At 47.9% G+C, this 22,276-nt stretch overlaps 1 protein-coding gene across 2 annotated transcripts in view; it reads left to right on the top strand.

The window, feature by feature from the left end:
* Nucleotides 1-581: 581 nt before the first annotated feature.
* bean1 (brain expressed, associated with NEDD4, 1) overlaps nt 582-22,276 on the top strand; it is an 83,352-nt gene continuing 61,657 nt past the window's right edge. The window contains exons 1-3 of one of the 2 annotated variants that reach the window (XM_080188058.1): nt 582-818; nt 4,953-5,027; nt 17,632-17,763. In XM_080188058.1, coding sequence (XP_080044184.1) covers nt 791-818; nt 4,953-5,027; nt 17,632-17,763 — 235 coding nt within the window. In that variant the 5' untranslated portion in view covers nt 582-790. The remainder of the gene's footprint in view (nt 819-4,952; nt 5,028-17,631; nt 17,764-22,276) is intronic. The other variant, XM_080188059.1, reaches the window with a different exon arrangement.

The raw sequence follows: 22,276 nt of genomic DNA, 5'->3' as shown, positions 1-22,276 counted from the left end.
GGCTTGGGACACTGTCTGTGTGGAGTTTGCACACTCTCCCCGTGTCTGCGTGGGTTTCCTCCGGGTGCTCCGGTTTCCTCCCACAGTCTGAAAGACGTGCTGGTGAGGGTGCATTGACCCCAACAGGCGCCAGAGGGTGGCGACTCAGGGAATTTCACAGTAACTTCATTGCAGTGTTAATGCCAGCCTTACCTGCGACCAATGATCTTTGGATAAAATACAAATGTATCTCAGGGAGCTTATTAAATGCTTGAATAGGGTTCCTAAAACCCAGAAGTTGAAAGGTAGTTGGTATTTATCCAGAAACGCAGAGATGGAGTTATTTGAAAGGTTGATAGGTAATTGTGTTTGGAGGCGAGGTTGCTCCGAGGTACACGCCCTGGGAAGGAGCAGAGAGAGAGAGGGGGAGGACAGTGGCGCAGATCCCCCTCTCCAGGGGAAATCACCGATTGTTGAAAGCGGCGAGAGAGAGAGGGAGAGAGCGGTGTAGACAGGGCGGACTCTAGGGGGCAAGGATTGTTTGTTGTTGCGTTTGGCAGGACTGGTTATGTAGCCGGAGAAGATCTGACACACACACACACACACACAGAGGATGGTGAATCTGAGCAGGACACTGAGACTTACAACCGATGGGAGGTTGGCCCGACCAAGCCTGGGAAGAGATGGTGTTTAAACGCCCTGTAGGAGAAAGGCAGTGCTCTCTCTCCCCATCCAGGACCCAATAAAAACAGGGAGACAAAGAGAGGACATTTCTCCAGCAAATGCCGTCCTATGGATAAAGAACTGGCGCATGGAGGTTATCGCATACTTGTGCTCAGGTAAGGAGACAGATTACAAACACACCTCCATCTACATTTTTACATTGATCTGAAACAATTTTATTTTTGTGTCTCTCTTGCTCTCAAACTTCATCCCCCACTCACCCTGCTTTCCTCATGCACATTCGGAAAGATAACAGAAGAATGTGTTGGTCACAGTTTGGAGAAGAAATATTTGTACATTTTTTTTAAAGACAGGCTGTTTTGTGGATGTAAAGGGGCTTCTCTCGAAATACATCCCACCCTACCCTCCCCTCCCCAAGAGCTTTAACATCCAATTTAGTTAAATCACATTACGAGGTTAGGAGGGGGGAGGGGGCTGAGAATGATCCCTCGGATTTTCCCATCGTCAAGTGTTTGCCTGGGCAATATGCCTGCCCCATCGCCCCAGTTATTCTCTCTCAGCTGCTTCCCTGGCTGTTTATTCCCCTCTCTCTCTCCTTGGATAGGTGAGGAGGTTTCCAGCAGGCGAGGGGAGGGTGAGAAGGGATTGATTTTCCCCTGGGGGTGAAGCAGTTTAGATGGCCCCGGGCTCCCAGACCCATGTCCAGTGCACAGGTTTACAGTCACTGGTGTGACTCTGAGCTTACATAATAAATACACTCAACAACACACTTAAAACAAGTCCCCCTCTCTCTGCAATACAGCCAGACTCAAGTGGCTCAAAGCCCACAACATTACACTCAGAACGTGGTTCAGACACACTGCTTTCATGTTCTGTTTTGTTTGGGAAAGTAATTTTATTTCTAGGTATGTAGAATGTTAATTCACTCAGAAGCATGCAGGCACCCGAGGGTTTTTAAGCAGACTGTTAAACTCTCAGCACTGCCACTTCCAATCTTATCCCAGATCTGCACAGGGACTGGTGAGACAATGAAGATTCACCCTGTCAGAGGGTCAGTGCTGAGGGAGCGCCGCACTGTCAGAGGGTCAGTGCCGAGGGAGCGCCGCACTGTCAGAGGGTCAGTGCCGAGGGAGCGCCGCACTGTCAGAGGGTCAGTGCCGAGGGAGCGCCGCACTGTCAGAGGGTCAGTGCCGAGGGAGCGCCGCACTGTCAGAGGGTCAGTGCCGAGGGAGCGCCGCACTGTCAGAGGGTCAGTGCTGAGGGAGCGCCGCACTGTCAGAGGGTCAGTGCTGAGGGAGCGCCGCACTGTCAGAGGGTCAGTGCCGAGGGAGCGCCGCACTGTCAGAGGGTCAGTGCTGAGGGAGCGCCGCACTGTCAGAGGGTCAGTGCTGAGGGAGCGCCGCACTGTCAGAGGGTCAGTGCTGAGGGAGCACCGCACTGTCAGAGGGTCAGTGCTGAGGGAGCGCCGCACTGTCAGAGGGTCAGTGCTGAGGGAGCGCCGCACTGTCAGAGGGTCAGTGCTGAGGGAGCGCCGCACTGTCAGAGGGTCAGTGCTGAGGGAGCGCCGCACTGTCAGAGGGTCAGTGCTGAGGGAGCGCCGCACTGTCAGAGGGTCAGTGCTGAGGGAGCGCCGCACTGTCAGAGGGTCAGTGCTGAGGGAGCGCCGCACTGTCAGAGGGTCAGTGCTGAGGGAGCGCCGCACTGTCAGAGGGTCAGTGCTGAGGGAGCGCCGCACTGTCAGAGGGTCAGTGCTGAGGGAGCGCCGCACTGTCAGAGGGTCAGTGCTGAGGGAGCGCCGCACTGTCAGAGGGTCAGTGCTGAGGGAGCGCCGCACTGTCTAAGTTCTATCTTTCAGATTGGATCTTCAGCCAAGGCCTGCTCAGCACTCACAAGTGCACCTAAAAGTCCCAGGGCAGCATTTCAATGGAGGGCAGAAAGATTCTCCTCGGTGTTCTGGTCAATATTCATCCTTCACCTGGGAAAACCATCTGGTCATCCTCAGCTGGTGCTGTGCAAACTGACTGCCACATTCCCAACACTACAACAGCAATTACATAACCAGAGTACCTAGCTGGCTGTGTTGAGCTTTATGACTTTGGGGGAGCGCGATGGCACAGTGATATCACTGCCACCTGACAGTGCCGCGGACCCAGGTTCAATTCTGACCTTAGGTAACCAATTGTCTGTATGGAGTTTGCACTTTCTTCTCCCGTGTCTGTGTGAGATTCCTCTGGGTGGATTGGCCATGCTTAATTGCCCTTAGTGTTGGGGGATTAGCAGGGTAAATATGTAGGTTTTGGGGAATGGACCCTGTTTGGGATTGTTCTTGGTGCAGACTCAATGGGTCAATGGGTGGCATGGTAGCACAGTGGTTAGCACCGCTGCTTCACAGCTCCAGGGTCCTGGGTTCAATTCCCAGCTCGGGTCACTGTCTGTGTGGAAGTTACACATTCTCCTCATGTCCAGGGGGGTTTCCTCTTGGTACTCCGGTTTCATCCCAAAGTCCAAAGATGTGTGGGTTAGGTTGATTGGCCATGCTAAGAAATTGCCCCTTAGTATCCAGGGATGCGTAGGTTAGAGGGATTAGAGGGTTTAAACATGTAGTGATATGGGGGTAGCGCCTGGGTGGGATTATGTTCAGTGCAGACTCAATGGGCTGAAGGGCCTCTTTGTGCACTGTAGGGTTCTATGATTCTATGAATGGCCTCCTCCTGCACTACTGGGATTCTATGATTCTGTGCCATCCTGATATTGTGAATATTCTTTATAAATTAAGTTTTTCTTTCATCTTTTATTACTAAATGCACGCACGTGATATAGTGTGTGCAATTCCCCTCACTGTATTGTGTGTTTTGCGGTTAAGAGTGTGATAAGAAAGTTCAAAAGTCACTGGTTGAGTCACACTGTGCACATTAATCTCACGATTCTCTTTGCGAATGAACCTATTGGATTCTAGTATTGAAAAAGGGACAAATAGTAAGAATGGTAAGGGGCGACATGGCAGCACAGTGGTTAGCATTGCTGTCTCACAACACCAGGGACCCAGGTTCGATTCCCAGCGTGGGTCACTGTGTGGAGTTTGCACATTTTCCCCATATCTGTGTGGGCTTCCTTCAGTTTCCTCCCACAGTCCAAAGATGTCCAGGTTAGGTTGATTGGCCGTGCTAAAGAATTGCCCCTGAGAGTTAGAGGGACTAGTTAGGGTAAATGTATAGGGATTGTGGTCGGTGCAGACTCGATGGGCTAAATGGCCTCCTTCTGCACTGTATGATTCTAATAATTTTTGCATCAGAGTTTTGACAAATAATGCTGTAACAAGTGAGCCAATGCAATGATGTTTGTGCCTGAAGACCAGGATGCATTAAACTGTCCAATGCACAATGCAATTTCTGCTGCTAACCATGTGCAGCTCCCTATGTAATTGCTTTGGCTGTCTGAGGTCAGCTAGAGGCTAATTGCCTAATAGCAATCCCTGACATCAATTACAGGTCAGAGTGCCTTTGCCTCCCTTGCTTCACACTCATTCGTTAAGAGTGTCAAAGCCCTGTCTGCCCTTTCCGAATGGATGTAAGAATTCCCACGGCGCTATGAGCGGGGCAGCTCTCCCTGAGTAACAGTGCCTCACAGTTAGCACCAGGAACAATAAACCACCTACCTGGAAATTATCACATTGCTGTTGTGGGAGCTTGCTGTGCACAAATTGACCCTTGTGTTTCCTGCATTATAAACCTGATCACACTGTCATTGGCTGTAAAGTGCCATGGGATGTCCTGAGAATGCGAATAGTGCGACACAAACACAAGTTTGTTTCCTCTTCTCTGCAAAGTCTCCGAATACCTATGCTGCCATAGAGGGAGGCGATGGCCGAGTGGTGTTATCGCTACTCTATTAATCCAAAAACTCAGTTAATGTTCTGGGGACCAGGGTTCGAACCTCGCCACGGCAGATGGTGGAATTTGAATTCAATAAAAAAGATCTGGAATTAAGAATCTGCTGATGACCCATTGTTGGAAAAATCCACCTGGTCCACTGATGTTGTTTAAGGAAGGAAATCTGCCATCCTTACCCGGTCTGGCCTACAGCTGACTCCAGTGCCACAGCAATGTGGTTCACTCTCAACTGCCTTTGGGCAACTAGGGATGGACAATAAATGCTGGCCAGTCAGTGATGCCCATGTCCCATGCGTGAATAATAAAAATATATTCCTCCAGTGTCTTTCTATTTCAGGTTGTAGGAAGATCTCGTTCTGAAGAAAGCTGTGATTTTTCTTGTTTGTCTTTGTTTTACAGTTAGTCTTTTCTATCTTCCTCTCATTCTGGGGAGCTCAATCCGGATTGGTCTAGGAGGGAATCATTCGAACCTCTGTGAGTGACTCTGGTCATGTGATTAATTTACCTGTGTCCGCAGCGGGCGTTAATGCGACTGTTTCCCCATTGGACAGAAGAATATTCAGTAATACATTCGATCCTCACCATCTCCCCCCTGTACCCCAACCCTGTGCCTGCCCCACTTTCTCCATACAGCCCCTAATTCTCACAGTGCCAGGGACCCCGGTTCGATCCCCAGCTTGGGTCACTGTCTACGTGGAGCTCATACGTTCTCCCCATGTCTACGTGGGTTTTCTCCGGGTGTTCCAGTTTCCTCCCAAAGTCCAATGATGTACAGATTGGGTGGGGGATTGGCCGTGTTAAATTGCCCCTTAGTGTCGGGGATTAGCAGGCTAAGTATGTGTGGTTAAGGGGATAGGGGTTGGGTGGGATTGTTGTCAGTGCAGGCATGATGGACCGAATGGCCTCCTTCTGCCCTATAGTGATTCTGTGATTTCCTTTCTGCTGAATACATTCAGTTAGTTTCTGAATCCAATTCCAAATTAGTTTAAGTTTAAAGTTTATTTATCAGTGTCACAAATAGACTTACATTAACACTGCAATGAAGTCACTGTGAAAATCCCCTAGTCGCCACACTTCAGCGCCTGTTCGGGAACACTGAGGGAGAACTTAGCATGGCCAATGCATCCTAACCAGCATGTCTTTCAGACTGTGGGAGGAAACCGGAGCAGCCGGAGGAAACCCATGCAGAAACGGGGAGAACATGCAAACTCCGCACAGTGACCCAACCCAGGAATTGAATCTGGGTGCCTGGCACTGTGAGGCAGCAGTGCTAACCTCTGTGCCACATGGTTATTCCCCAGGACTTTATTTCCAAGTTCTATGACCGGAAAAGTTCTCCCTGACTTCACTTCCTATTTTGAAGTTTGTATCAGGAGTGGGTTCCGTTTGCAGTACTCTCATCTCTGATTCAGAACTCTGAATCCCAAGCCAAAGTCCTGAGCTCATAATCAAGTCTATCACTCCCAGCGCAGCGTGGGGGAGTGCTGCATTGTCAGAGGTGCTGTCTTTTACATAGGATGTTGAATTAAGATCCTCTCTAGCTCTCAGGTGGGTGTAAATGACCCAGAGCCTTTCTGTTTAAATAGAACAGGTGATGTTCTGACCTGTCCTTATTCCCTCCACCAACATCACCAACATTGGTCATTCTCACACTGTGTTTTGGAGGAACACTGGCTGGAATTTTCCCGGCAGGTCTGCCCCGATTCCGGGGACGGGCGAGGCTTCCAGAACGGCATTCCCTGTTCTTCTCAAGCGGGATCGTCCGAATCTTGGGTGGACGTGCTGGTAAAATTCTGCCCATTGTGTGTGGTTGCTAGCAGTGATTTACACATCAGAATGTACTGCATCCATTATAAAGCACTTTGGAAGAGCGGCAGATTGTGGAAGCCACTGTACAAGTAGAAAATTTCCTTTCCCTTCCTAACACTCTTGCTGTCTTTTTTAAATTTAAGAACATAAGAACATAAGAAATAGGAGCAGGAGTAGGCCATCTAGCCCTTCGAGCCTGCCCCGCCATTCAATAAGATCATGGCTGATCTGTCGCTGCTCAGTTCCACATTCCCGCCCTCTCCCCATAACCCTTAATCCCCTCTCTTATCAAAAACCCATCAACCCGCGTCTTAAAAATATTTAGCGAGGCAGCCTCCACCACTTCAACGGGCAGAGAATTCCAGAGATTCACCACCCTTTGAGTGAAGAAGTTCCTCCTCAACTCCGTTCTAAACCACCCCCCTTTTATCTTGAGGCTGTGCCCCCTAGTCCTACTGTCTTTTTTGAGCGGGAAGAGTCTCTCCACCTCTATCCTATCCATCCCATTCATCATCCTATACGTCTCAATGAGATCTCCCCTCATTCTTCTAAACTCTAACGAGTACAAGCCCAGTTTATTCAGCCTCTCCTCATAGCTCAACCCCCTCAACTCCGGTATCAGCCTAGTAAACCTCCTCTGCACTCCCTCCAAGGCCAAAATATCTTTGCGCAGGTGCGGCGCCCAAAACTGCACACAGTACTCCAGCTGCGGCCTCACCAATGCCCTATACAGCTGCAGCAAGACCTCCCTACTTTTAGATTCAATCCCCCTCGCTATGAAGGCCAGCATCCCATTCGCCTTCCTGACCACCTGCTGCACCTGCAAGCTGGGTTTTTGCGACTCATGCACAAGGACCCCGAGGTCCCTCTGCACCGTCGCCTGCTGCAGTTTTTCGCCCCGTAATAGTCCTTCCTACCATTCTTCCTACCAAAGTGGACCACCTCACACTTGCCAACATTAAATTCCATTTGCCATTTCCTGGCCCATTCGCCCAGCCTATCTAGATCCTTCTGCAGACTCTCCACACCCTCCGCACAATTTGCCGTTCCCCCAATCTTGGTGTCATCAGCAAATTTCGACACCCTGCACTCGGTTCCCTCCTCCAGATCATCTGTATAAATGGTAAATAGCTGAGGCCCCAGCACCGACCCCTGGGGCACTCCACTAGTCACCATCCGCCAATCCGAATAGCACCCGTTGACCCCCACTCTCTGCCTCCTATTTGACAACCAATCCTCTATCCACGCTAACACCCTACCCCCAACTCCATGTCTCTCGACCTTCTGCAATAACCTCTTGTGAGGTACTTTGTCAAACGCCTTCTGAAAATCCAGAAAGACCACATCCACCGGCTCTCCTCTATCCACTGCCCTAGACACATCCTCATAGAACTCCAGTAAATTTGTCAGACACGACTTCCCTTTAATGAAACCGTCTGCTCTATCAAGCAATTCCCTTCAAGATGCCTCGCAATTTCCTCCTTAATGACAGATTCTAACATTTTACCTACCACAGACGTTAAACTAACCGGCCTATAATTCCCCGCCTTTTGCCTGCCACCCTTCTTAAACAACGGCGTAACATTAGCCGTTTTCCAATCATCCGGCACTTCCCCGGAATCCAGCGACGTCTGGAAAATAACCACCAAGGCATCCACTATCACCTCCGCCATTTCTTTCAGAAATTTGTGTCCTTTTGGGTTTTGGGCCTTTCAACGCAGAGAGCAACTTACCCAGATCAACTTTACCGATTTCCTTCAGCAGAGGGTAGCACGGTGGCACAGCGCTTAGCGCTGCTGCCTCACGGCGCCAGGGACCCGGGTTCAATTCTGGCCTGGGGTGGCTGTCCACACATTCTCCCCGTGTCTGCATGGGTTTCCTCCGGGTGCTCCGGTTTCCACCCACACTCCAACGATGTGTAGGTTAGATGGGTAAATGTGAGGAGTTACAGGAATAGAGTGGGGGAGAAGGCCTGGGTAAGATTCTCTGTCAGAGATTCGATACAGATCCAATGAGTCAAATGGCCTCTTCTGCACTGTAGGGATTCTCTGATAAAATAGGTCCAACTTCCTCAAACTTTGGCTATAGTTTAAATTTCTTATACCGGTTTCTTACACTGTTTGGTGCTCTGTGCCTTTCCTATGGTAGGTGACCAGGTACATTGGGCAGAGTCTGCCCAATACCTATCAGCCTAGGCCAAGTGGCAGCACTTCCAGCTCCATACCCACCTTCAGGCGGCAGACAAGGCTTAGGTTTCACAGGCCGGACAAAGGATGGCAACTCCAACAGTGCAGAACTCTTTAATTATTGCACAGGAGCCTGGATTTGGTGCTCAAGCCCTGGAGTGGGATCTGAATCCAAAGCCTGCTTGTTCAGAGTGATGATGTGGAGAGGCTGGTGTTGGTCTGGGGTGGGGCACAGTAAGAAGTCTTACAACACCAGGCTAAGAACATAAGAAATAGGAGCAGGAGTAGGCCATCTAGCCCTTCGAGCCTGCCCCGCCATTCAATAAGATCATGGCTGATCTGTCGTGGCTCAGTTCCACAAAGTTCAACAGGTTTATTTGGTGCTACCTGTTGGACTTTAACCTGGCGTTGTGAGACTTCTTACTGTGTTCCAACTGAGACCAGGAACAAGCATTCCTCCATCTTTCCACAAGGGCTTTCTACGCTTGCCCGTCCCAGTAACTGAGCATGAAACCTCATTAGGATCAACGATATCCGTTAACGTATTAAAATGACGTTATCCCACATTTCACAAGGGTATTTTTTTCCATACAAAAAGACGGTTGTACTTCATTAAGGAGCAGGGATTCTCACTGGTTTCCAGGGACCTTAGTACCCCAGGGGGAACAACTTTCCAAATGAAGGTGAGATCCCATCCTGCCAGCGAGTGATATCAGTAAGAAGTCTGACAACACCAGGATTAAGTCCAACCGATTTATTTGATAGTAAACTCACAAGCTTTCGGGGTTTGTGAGCTTGTGGGATTACTATCAAATAAATCGGTTGGACTTAAACCTGGTGTTGTCAGACTTCTTACTGTGTTTACCCCAGTCCAACGCCGGCATCTCCACATCATAACGAGTGATATGTCAACGAGGCTGTCCAGAGCGATTGCAAAGAGAAAATTTCAAACACCAAAGATAGAGAAAATTTCAAACACCAAAGATGGAGAAATAAGGAGAGTTGATCATAAACTGGGTCAACAAATTGGGTTTCAAGGAAAAATTGTTACCCTTTATCCCTGGTACCGTTAATGTTGCATTTGATGCCTGGGATAAGTCATCTAGTTCCAATGCCTCCAGGCTTGATACAACTCCCATCATTGGGCAGCACGATGGCACAGTGGTTAGCACTGTTGCCTCACAGCACCAGAGACCCAGGTTCGATTCCCGGCTTTGGGTCACTGGCTGTGTGAAATTTGCACATTCTCCGCGTGTCTGCATGAGTTTCCTCCGGGTGCTCTAGTTTCCTCCCACAGAACAAAGGTGTGCGGATTGGATGGATTGGCCATGTTAAATTGCCCCTTAGTGTCAGAGGGAATAGCTAGGGCAAATGCATGAGGTTATGGGATAGGTTAGTGCAGACTCGATGGGCTGAATGGCCTCCTTCTACATTGTAGGGTTCTATGGTTCTATGATTATCTCCTTAGCACAGGACACACGTGAGTCAGGAAGGTGGGCGCAATGAGAAGAAAAGATTTCAGGGTCACTGACTGACTCAGGTCTGAGTTAAAAGGACATGGAAGGTTTCAGTCCTGACCAAAGACTTGAGCACTTCCAGAGCAATACTGAGGGAGTGCCGCACTGTCAGAGGGTCGGTGCTGAGGGAGTGCCGCACTGTCAGAGGGTCAGTGCTGAGGGAGTGCCACACTGTCAGAGGGTCAGTGCTGAGGGAGTGCTGCACTGTCAGAGGGTCAGTGCTGAGGGAGTGCCGCACTGTCAGAGGGTCAGTGCTGAGGGAGTGCCGCACTGTCAGAGGGTCGGTGCTGAGGGAGTGCCGCACTGTCAGAGGGTCGGTGCTGAGGGAGTGCCGCACTGTCAGAGGGTCAGTGCTGAGGGAGTGCCGCACTGTCAGAGGGTCAGTACTGAGGGAGTGCCGCACTGTCAGAGGGTCAGTACTGAGGGAGTGCCGCACTGTCAGAGGGTCAGTGCTGAGGGAGTGCCGCACTGTCAGAGGTGTTCTACTTCAGCTGAGATGTTAAGCTGAGGCACTGAGGGACATGAAAGATCCCACAGTCGCTGCATTGAAGAAGAGCAGGGGAGTTAGCCTGAACATCTGGGCTTGAATCTATCAACATTGCTAAAAACAGATGATCAGCTGACTGTGTGACCAGGTTGCGGTTTGTGGGATCTTACTGTGCACAGATTGGCTGCTGCATTTCCTCCATTACAAAAGAGGCTGAAATTAAAAATGTGCATCCTTGGCTGTATGAGCTCTTTGAGTCATCCTGGGGTCATGAAAGATGTTCCAAAAAAAGCATGTTCTTCGTATCATTAAGCCCGGGATTAATGTTCACACCCCGAGCATCGGAATGGTCAAAGTTACACGATGTGGTTCCAAAAAGCAATTAATTAATTTTCAAATTGATGTTTGGATTCTCGTAACTGCCGAGCGATGCCATTTCCAGAAATTAGTGAGGGTTTGTGCAATAACTAACCTTAGACCTGTATGCAGGTGAGGGCAAATAATCAGCTAGCTGTTCCCAGTGCTGACTACAGACCAGGCTTGGCTGTGAGGCATTCCACAGTCAAATAGCCTCATGACACACAGTTTCTTGGCTTGTATGTAAGAAAATACAACTGTAGAGTGAGTTACGCATGGGGCACAACTACCCACAGTTTAGAAGCCACTCCTTTCTGGAAACATGGTAATTGGGAGCTTGGGAAGATAGGAACAGAAAGAGGCCATTCAGCCCCTCGAGCCTGCTCTACCATTCCATTAGACCATAGAATCCCTACAGCGCAGAAGCTGGCCATTTGGCCCATTGTGTCTGCACTGACTCTGCGAAAGAGCATCTTTCCCAGACCCTTTTCCTGTAACCCTACGTATTTACCCCTCTAATCCATCTAACCTACACATCTTGGGACACTAAAGGGCAATATTGCATGGCCAATCCCACACATCTTTTGACTGTGGGAGGAAACCCACGCAGACACGAGGAGAATGTGCAGACTCCACACAGGGTGGATTTCTCCCTCCATTTACCTGTCTTTGTTCCACATCCATTAACTCTGTCAAACAAAATTTCTTCCAATCTCAGTTTTGGAGTTTTGTATTGACGTCCAACCTCGACAGCTTTGTCAGGGAGAGAATCCCCGATCTTCGCTATCTTTTGTGTGAAATGGGAATAAACATCAGCCCTGAAAAGAACCTCGTGCTAAGTTTAAGATAATGTCCAAAAGAGAAAATGCTGGAAAATCTCAGTGGGTCTGGCAGCATCTGTAAGGAGAGAAAAGAGCTGACGTTTCGAGTCCAGATAAGTCTTTGTCAAAGCTGATCATCTGGACTCGAAACATCAGCCCTTTTCTCTCCTTACAGATGCTGCCAGACCTGCTGAGATTTTCCAGCATTTTCTCTTTTGGTTTCAGATTCCAGAATCCGCAGTAATTTGCTTTTATTTAAGATAATGCCCCCTTGTTCTCAACTCACCCCAGCCAGTGGAAATAATTTCCCTCTATCTACCCATACACATCATCAAGTAGCTATTCCTTCCAGAGGGCTAGAATAATTGCAAGGGCTGAATGGCCTCATAGTGCAGAGGAGTCTATCATTAAATGGTTCCAAGAACAAGATAGATTTATTTCTGATAAAAACGGGGTTAAAGGGACACGAGGAACAGGTGGGGAGGCAGATTTGAGACCAGGGAGAGATCAGCCAGGATCTGATTGAATGGAGGATCAGGCTCGATAGGCTGAGTTGTCTACTTCTGCTCCTGATCCCTATGTTCCTCTGTTCCTACCTGAGCCAGGTGCAGACTGGCGTAGGAGGTGCCAGGTGAGGAACATTAGTGTGCTGGACTGGTGTGGGGCAGAAGGATTCCTTTCCCTAGGACACTGGTGCCGGTTCTGGCCCAGTGTTGGGGTCCACCTAAACCAGGACATGTCCCTATGGAGAGGACGGGCAGGGAAGTGGGAAAGGCTTTAAACCGGGAAGATGGTGGGCAGGAACCTACACAAACGGTCAATATGTAACCAGGAGAGACCAGGAAATAACCAAGTCAACGAGAACATGGATACCATGGGAATGATGTGGAGATGCTGGTGTTGGACTGGGGTAAACGCAGTAACACCTGGTGTTGTGAGACTCCTTACTGTGTTTACCACGGGGATGAACAGAGTTCCAGAACAAGAATCCAAATAGATGGTTAAACATAAAAGTGAGAGGAAATCCTATTAAAAATGAGTTAAACGGTCGATAATAAAGGAGGAGAGATCATTTGTTGAGTGGAATCAAACACATTAGGGACAAAACAGCAGAAAAATCAGGGCTGGTAATGAAACATTGCAGGGTCTAAAATATTTAGAAAAGATAGAGGAGGAAAAGGAAAGGTAAAGCAGCATATTGGGGATCACAGATAGTGACAGCAACAGAATGAGATAGAACAGCAAAAGAAAAACAGAATCCTTATTGATAAAGATAAAAGTTGATGAAGAATCAATCACACTGACTGGTATCGGCTGTAAGCCATCTCATAATGAAAGGGAAAAGGGAGAAGTGAGTGGCTGGACTGAAGTATGAGGAGAGATTGACCAGGTTAAGATTGTTTTCGCTGGAGTTCAGAAGAATGGAGGGGGGGGGATCTCGTAGAGGCTTATAAAATTCTAACAGGATTAGACAAGGGAGATGAAGGGAGGATGTTCCCCATGGTGGGGGGAGTCCAGAACCAGGGGTCACAGTCTGAGGATTGGGGGTAGACCATTTAGGACGGAGGCGAGGAGACATTTCTTCACCCGGTGAGCCTGTGGAATTCATTCCCACAGGAAATAGTTGATGCCAAAACATTGGATGTCTTCAAGAGGTGGCTGGATATAGCACTAGGAGCGAATGGGATCAAAGGTTATGGGGAGAAAGCAGGATTAGGATATTGAGTTGGACAATCAGCCATGATCGTGATGAATGGTGGAGCAGGTTTGAAGGGCTGAATGGCCTCCTTCTGCTCCTATCTTCTATGTTTCTACGTTTCTATGTAAAATATATGCAGGAAGATTAGGGAACTGAGCAAAAAACATAGAGTAACTCTTATGCCCCACCCTCCACCCCACACATCTCCCCCCACACACCCAGCTTTCAGAGCAGCTGGCAGACACGAGGGAATAAAAGTGAATAGCAGAGCGGAAGGCTGGGGGTAGATTAAGAGGCAGATGCCATTTGTCACCTATTCTCTCCGTTGAGATTTTATCAATGACAGGGTAACTGTGTGACATCCCATCTGCCCTTGGACCAATTGCTCGATTAATGGCCACTTCAGGGCCTTCTTGGACCACCGCTGACACTTTACCAGCAGTGGGCAGAGTCTGTGCCACGTGGCAAGGCCATAAGGTGAGTCCTAGCTGTAGGTTCAGGGGTGGGGGTGTCCATCCTGTTCAGGCATCCTGTGCCCAATGGGGAACCTCCTCTCAGAGGAAAGGACCACCTCCACATGTCCCCACCACCACCCCCCACCTGACCCTTTTCAATCACCACACCTGACCCTTGCCCAACAGGCACCACCAAAGCCTCTGTACTTACCTGGTCATGGACTAACTGCAGTCCCAGGAGTGGCCACTGCTCCCGGTGGCACTGCTGGAGCTGGAAGGCTACCACTCATCTGATTGGCTGGCAGGTCTTGGAGGTGGAGCTTCCTCCCACATAGGGTCAGCAGCACAACCTGAGGCAGTAAATGGTAAAGCCAAGTTGTGGCTTCAGCGACTGGCAGAGATGGGCTCACCCCCAACTCTTCAAAGGTTGGCACTTCCTCCACAAAAATTTCCAGCCATGGAATAATAATCATGGAGGATCTAAACTACCCTGACATTGGGCTAGACAAGAGAGGGAGGTAAAGGAAATAGGGGAATGGAGCCTTCACAATGTACAGGACTCCTTTTTAATCCAGTATTCGGAGTTGGTTAGCTCAGTTGGCTGGATGGCTGGTTCATGATACAGAGCGATGCCAACAGCATGGGTTCAATTCCTGAGGTGACCCTCGGGTTAAATCACTGCCAGTCAGCTCTCCCCCTCAAAGTGGAGAGATGGGACTATGGCAACTTTACCTAATCCGATACCCGATGAGGAATTGGATCCAATAATGATAAATGAACCAGAGCAAATAAGAGGAGTAAAAGTAGGGGAGCATCCAGGCAATAGTGACCTTAACATAATAAACTTTGAGCTGATGGTAAAGATGGATGTAAGTATAATAAAAAGTATAATGGAGAAAAGCTCTTTTGAGGGACTGTGAATAAGACTCAGGAAAGTAAAACGGGAGCAATGCTGGCAAACGGGGATGTAGGGCAAGATTGGGAAACACTTAAACTTGTGTTCAACACAGTACAGGAAAAATATATTCCACTACAAGTAAAGAACAAACTAAAGACCTGTGGGACTCCATGAATGAAGACAGGCATAATGAAACAGCTGAAGAAAGAAAAAAAAGGCAAACATTAAGTATATAAATTTCAGAGAAGTGCATGATCAGACAAAACATGAAGAGATTAGAAAAGTCATAAAAACATTTAGGAAGATAAAGAGGAACTATGAAATTAAACCATCTGGGGAGAAAAACAACAAAATACTTTACTGGCAAGTCAATAAAAAGGGAAGATCATATTGGGAATAAGATTATTAAGGGATAGACAGGAAAATGTTGCAGGTTATATTAGAGAGATGACAGAAAAATTAAATAATCCTTTCACTTTGGTATTTATCATGGAGATAGAATGTGTCGACATGATATTGAAAAATGCACAGTGCGGGAGTACTGGTGGATAGCTAATGTAATTCCGATAATTCAGACAGATGTCCAGGGACTTACAGACCAGTCAGGTAACTTTGGCAGCAGGAAAAATAATGGAATTCTGATTGAAGGGGAGAATTGAAGAGCGTCTAGGAATTAAAATTAAAATAGTAACAAGCCGGCACAGACTTCAAACAAACCTTGCTTAGAGCAAACATGGTAGAATGATGTGCAGTTCTGGTCACCATATTATAGAAACAATAGAGGCCCTGGAGAGGGTACAGAGAAAATTTACAAAGATGTTTCCAAAAATATCAGGAAAGGACCAGCCCACACAGTCCAAGTTTACAATGCAAAATGAGACCCTTCAGCCCATCAGGTCTCTGAAAGAGCATTCCACCTACTCCCGTTCTCCTGCTTTATCTCCGTCACTTTGCACATTCTCCCTTTTGAGATGACAATCCAATTCCCTTTTGTATACCTCAATCAAACCAGCCTCCACCAGCTCCTCAGACAGCTCATTCCAGATTCTAACCACCCTCCAGGTCAAAACATCTCTCCTCACATCACATCTATTCCTTTGGTCCATTATTTTAAATCTATGTTCTCCTGTTGTTGATGCCCTCTTGAAAGGGGACAGTTTCTCACTACTTACCCTGTCCACCTCCTCAAGATCTTCACAATCTCTATCAAATCTCCTCTCAGCCTTGTTTTTTTCCAAGGAAAACAGTCCCAACCTCTCCAATCTATCCTCACGGTACCAGTTTGATCCTTGGAACCATTCTTATGAATCCCCTCTGTGCTCTCTCCAATGTCTTCACATTGTTCCTCAAGTACGGTGCCCAGAGGCTGTCTCCAAATGAGGCCCAGCTAGTGTCTTATGCAAGTTCAACGTGACTTCCTTCCTCTTGTACTCAATGCCACAATTAATAAAAGTTGAGACTGTATATTCTTTATTAACGGCTCTCTCACCATGCCTTGCCACCTTCAATGACTGATGTACACACTGAGGTTTCTCTGTTTCTGCACCTCCTTTAAAGTTCCATGCTGGCTTTCTTTAATTATCCTACACATCTGTCAAAGTGACTATTAATTTTGTCTAGAACTATAGGTTCCGGAAGATTCCCAGTCACTGAAGTCAGACTGACTGCTCTATAGTTGCTAGCTTTATTCTTTGTGAACAAGGGTGTAACATTCACAATTCTCCAGTCCTCCAGCACCAACCCTGTGTCTAAGGAAGACTGGGAGATTATCACCAATGCCTCTGCAATTTCCACTCTCTCCTCCCTCAGTATCTTTGGTAAGAGGCTATTTCAGAGAGTTGGTGCAGAATTGGTGGGCCGAATGGCCTCCTTCTGCACTGTTGGGATTCTGTGATTCTAAGTGCCCCACTGGCATTGGGCGCTGTACCATTTTCAGGTGAACAAATGGGCTCACAAATACCTTGACTGGTCCATCAAAATTAGAATTTCCTACATTTTTCTCTCCATATCCATTCCAGCAGCTCAATCTTTAACAAAAGATTAAACAAAAAAGGAGCGGCACAGTGGCTAGCGCTGTAGCCTCACGGCACCAGGGACCCGGGTTCAATTCCCGCCTTGGATCACTGTCTGTATGGAGTCTGCACGTTCTCCCCATGTCTGCATGGGGTTCTTCCGGGTGCTCCAGTGTCCTCCCGCAGTCCAAAGATGTGTGGGTTAGGTGGATTGGCCATGCTAAATTGCCCCTGGGTGTCAGGGGGACCAGCTAGGGAAAATGCATGGGGCTATGGGGATAGGGCCTGGGTGGGATTGTGGCTGATGCAGACCCTGATGGGCCAAATGGCCTCCCTCTGCACTGTAGGGCTTCTATGATTTTAGATAGCAGTGGGTTCATTCCCAACATAAGGCGTCACCCCCAAGTCAGCCTTGATGGTGGGATGAAGTTCGGAAATTTGTCGCTTGTTATGTGCTCGGGTCGGCAATAAAATACAACTGGATTGAATGAGAAGGCCTTTCGGGAGGGTTTACAATGGGAATGAATGGGTAGGTGTTTGCAGTGTTGGGATTGGTGTAATGGGAATGAATGGGTAGGTGTTTGCAGCGTTGGGATTGGTGTAATGGGAATGGATGGATATGTTTTTGCAGCTGTGGGATTCTATACAATGGGAAAGGGCTTCCCATGGGATTCGATACATTGGGGCTGAATAGGAATGGGTGAGGGCCATTGGAATTGTGTACACTGGGAATGAACAGGAACGTGCTGTCACAATTCCATTCTGATGTACTGGTCAGGAACTGACTTTGACTTGTCCTGCAACAGAACTTACACCCGCTTCCTTTCATTTCATCAGCTGAACAAAACATCCTGCCATGTAAGAAGGAAGAGTTACAATGTGGCGGCTTGTGTCTCCTCAACTGGTTGCGTTGTAACTACAGGAAGGACTGCGGCCGAGAGTATACCTCCATCAAATTAATTTGTTCAAGTAAGTTCTATCTTTGGACCTATTTCACAATGTGTAAACATTGAATCCAGCCAATTCCATTAACCCTCTTCATCATATTCCTGTCTTCACTTTCCTCATTGACCTTACAAACTCCCTGTCTTGTATGTTTGAGTGATTCCCCTTCCAAAACAATTCTCACCCCCTCATCTTCCAAACGTGCTGAGGTTTACTGGGATAGGGAACTCCTAGCTGTCACTTGGCCAGGTGATCTTTCACCATGCACAAGTCTCCCGGCTATGGGCAAATTGTCTTGTGGATGATACCTTGGGAGAGATGAAGGAGAAGGGAGTAAACCCTGAGAGAACATCCAGAGGAGAGCCCAAAGGCAGATCGATGCTGAACTCGGTCATCTTTCCAACAACTCCTGTAACCAAGCGATTGCTCTGCATTTCTTTGGCATTAACTAGGGAGTCCAGAGGGGAACACTGAGGTTTGGACAGGCCAGAATCGACATAAATTTGCTCCGTTGAAAGGAAACGTCAGTTTTGTTGAACGCAGAGTTGACTACCAAACCGCAAAGTGTTGTCTCACAAGTTGGATGACTCCCAGAGAGAGCACGTGTGAGATAGTTATTTAACTAGAATATTACAACCAAGACCAATCCTGTGCTCAGAGAGAGACCATTCAGCCCATGTTGGAATTCATGTTTCACTTGAAACTCCTTCCACCCTGCTCCATCTCACTGCTATCCACATATCTTGCATTCCATTCTCCTTGCCATGTGTATCTGGCTCCTCTTCAATGCAACTATATCATTGACTCAACTCTTCCAGATTCTCACTCCTCAATCTGGACAGAGATTTCACCTGAGTTCCTCCTTGCATTCATTGGGTGGGAAAAGGATTGGAGCAGCCCTCATCTCCAATTGAAAATGCAGGACCCCACCTACCCCGCTCCACATGCAGAGGAAAATCCCTCTCACCCCCCCGCTTCGCACCCCCACACAAATAGAATCCCAGTAGTGCAGATGGAGGCCATTTGGCCCATCAAGTCCACACCAACAACACTCTCACCCCGAACCTATCCCAGCAATCCCACATAATCCCCCTGACACGAAGAGGAAATCTATCATGGCCAATCCGCCTAACCAGCACGTCTTTCGGATTGTGAGAGAAAACCGGAGCACCCGGAGGAAACCCACACAGACATAGGGAGAATGTGCAAAGTTCATACAGATAGTGACTCGAGGCCAGAATTGAACCCAGATCCCTGGTACTGTGAGGCAACAATACTAGCCACTGTGCCACAAGTGTGGAAGGGGAACCCCTTCTCCCTCGCAATGAACTCCCCTGAGGGCCACCCTCCCTAGCATGCCCTGTGGCACAGCCCCCGGTACTGCATCCAGGGTGCCATTGGGCAGTGCGAGGCCCCTGCCCCCCCCGACTCACCCAGCTCTGCCAGGCATGTCCCTCTTCCCCCAAGATCAAGATTTACCTGTGTACCCCTCCTCCTCCACCCTCCGCCCACCCCACCCCACCCCACAGAGTATTCTCTCTGCCTGGTTTTCAGCTTTGATGAACAGTCACACACCGAGTTGCAAAAGAGGGGGAACAATATGCTGGGGAAGCCCAGTAATTATATTAAAATTTATTGAAACAAGGTTACCAACCATCCCTGGACAGGAACCTCATCACATCGCCAATGGGAGGGGTTGGAGCGGAGATGCGGAAATCGAGAGCCCACCGGCAAGATTCCCATTTTCCGAATTTTGTGAGATGTTGTGCTCCCCAGTCCTTGTTTGTGCTTGTGATGAACACGGGCACAAAATCACGGCATGTATCTCGACAAACCAACTTGACGTTGTGTTTACGTTTCCTTACTGACCAAGTTTGTGTTTGTTGCTGTTGTGGTTGGTGTGTTTTCCAGTCATTGAATGGTGTTTGTATTGTGAAACCGTGTATGGTGATCACTGGAGGGATGTCTACGTTTACACCCTCAAGCGACATGGATCTTACAGATCTACAGAGAGTAAAATAAGAACAACGTGGGGGCAAACACTCGGGTCCGACACCATCTGTTGGAAGGAGAACAGAGCGAATGGCTGGGATTTTGTGATCTTGCTTGAGCAAAGCTCATAAAATCCCGCCAGAGACCAACGGAGAATTCCATTTTGCCAGCCTGAATCCTAGGGTGGAATTGGGGCAAGCGTGGCAGTAAAATTCTGGCCGATGTTTCAGATCAATGAGCTTTGATCAGGTGCCCATGTTGTTGGCCAGGGCCCCTCTTCCTGCACGCTGACTCTGCTGTCTTAAGAAATCTCCCTTATTGCTGACATTTCGAGCCCAGATGACTCTTTGTCGAAGCTTTGAAAAAGGGTCATCTGGACTCGGAACATCAGCTCTTTTCTCCCCTTACAGATGCTGCCGGACCTGCTGAGATTTTCCAGCGATTTTTCCTTTGGTTTCAGATTCCAACATCCGCAGTAATTTGCTTTGTCCCCAGAGTTGTATGGAACTCTGATTCGAATCCACCTGCAGCACTGTGTCCAGCCCTGGGCACTGCACCTCAGCACAATATACTGACCTCGGCGAGGAGACCCTTCAAACTGAGAATTGTACTGGGGCTAAACACGGACAGGTTGTACTCACTAATCTTTAGCATCCTTGAGATTAAAGGGCCTACCAGTCAAGGTGTTTTAGACTATGGGCGGCACGGTAGCACAGTGGTGAGGGCTGCTGCCTCACAGCATCGGAGACCTGGGTTCGATTCCCAGTTTGGGTCGCTGTCTGTGTGGAGTTTGCACATTCTCCCCGTATCTGCGTGGGTTTCCTCCGGGTGCTCCAGTTTCCTCCCCACACTCCAAAGGTGTGCAGGTTAAGTGTTTTGACCTTGGTAAGTACATGGGGTTATGGGGATGGAGTGGAGGGGACGACCTGGGTAAGATGCTCTGTCGGAGGGTCGGTGCAGGCTCGATGGGCCGAATGGACCTTTTCTGCAGAGTGGGGATTCTGTGGCTGATTCTATGATTAGCTGTCTTGAAAGAGTTGATAAAGGAAACACAGCGAAACAGCCCAAGGCGTTTCACAGACAGGAACCACGTGTAATATTAGGGAAGGTTAATGAAAGCAGCCAGCTTCATTAAGGATCCCTCTGCATCCTGGGCATTCTCTCTTCCACCTTCTTCCATCAGGAAAAAGATACAAAAACCTGAGGTCACATACCAACCAACTCAAGAACGGCTTCTTCCCTGCTGCCGTAAGACTTTTGATTGGACCTACCTCGCATTAAGTTGATCTTTCTCTACACCTTAACTGTGACTGCAAATCTACATTCTGCACTCTCTCATTTCCTTCTCTGTGAACAGTATGCTTTGTCTGTGTAGCGCGCAAGAAACAATACTTTTCACTGTATACTAATACGTGTGACAATGATAAATCAAATCAAAGGTAGCTTGATCAGAGAGGTAGGATTTTAGGAATGTCTACAAAAGGCAGAGAGGGGGAGAAAGTTTAAGGGAGGGAATTTCACAGTTTAGAACCGAAACAGCTGGAGACATCACTACCAATGGTGGATGGAAGGAAACCAGAAAAAGAGGTCAGAACTGGATGAACACAGAGACCTCTGCCTGCCCCACCTGTAAACTGATGAATGTCACTGATATTGCCTGTCATTTTAACTGTGTGCTCCCCAGATGCAGAGCATAGGACAGTGAGCAGGTATGTGTGTGTATTGATATAGTAATGAAATAAATTAATTTTAGATTCTTGAATCCTTTCTTGTGCTAATCAGTCCGGCTTTCCGCACTTAATTAACCCACTTCCAAAGGTATTTGACCTGACAAGACAACAGATTTCCCAGGTGATTAAAAAACTCCAGTTAAAATGTTGCTAAAAGTGGGTTAAGCAAATTTCAAATTAGATTCTCAGAGAAATTGTTTGCATTTAATTTGCTTTGCTACAAACTTTCTTAAAAACTCATATCTCTCAGCTTCTCATGTCTGAAATATATTTTCATTTATTCCTTTCTTTGTCCTGTATGTAATCCAATCCTTCCCCTGGATTACCTGGGGGTTTTTTAGATGTATTTTTCAGAATATCCTTTTATTGTCAGTGAGATTTAAACCTGGCTTCCAATAAACCTTAAGAGACAAGATGCTGGAAAATCCCAGCGGGTCTGGCAGCATCTGTAAGGAGAGAAAAGAGCTGACGTTTCGAGTCCAGGTGACCCTTTATCGAAGCTTTTCTCCAATAAATTCTTTTGACCCTGAGGTGGTTCAGAAGAGACACAGGTTTAAGGTGCTGGGAAGCAAGTACAGTGGAGATGTTAGGGGAAAATTTTTCACTCAGAGGGTGGTGAGTGAGTGGAATCGGCTGCCGTCGGTGGTGGTAGAGGCAAACTCAGTGGGGTCTTTTAAAAGACTTCTGGATGAGTATATGGGATCTAATGGGATTGGGAGTTACAGATAGTTCTATGGCTTGGTAGGTATAGACGTGATCGACGTAACTTGTGGGCCGAAGGGCCTGTTTGTGCTGTAGTGTTCTATGTTCTATGT

The sequence above is a fragment of the Carcharhinus amblyrhynchos genome, chromosome 4, assembly GCF_965287045.1.
Source record: "Carcharhinus amblyrhynchos chromosome 4, sCarAmb.v2.hapA, whole genome shotgun sequence".
NCBI lineage: Eukaryota > Metazoa > Chordata > Chondrichthyes > Carcharhiniformes > Carcharhinidae > Carcharhinus > Carcharhinus amblyrhynchos.
This window is presented reverse-complemented; position numbering and strand designations above follow the sequence as displayed.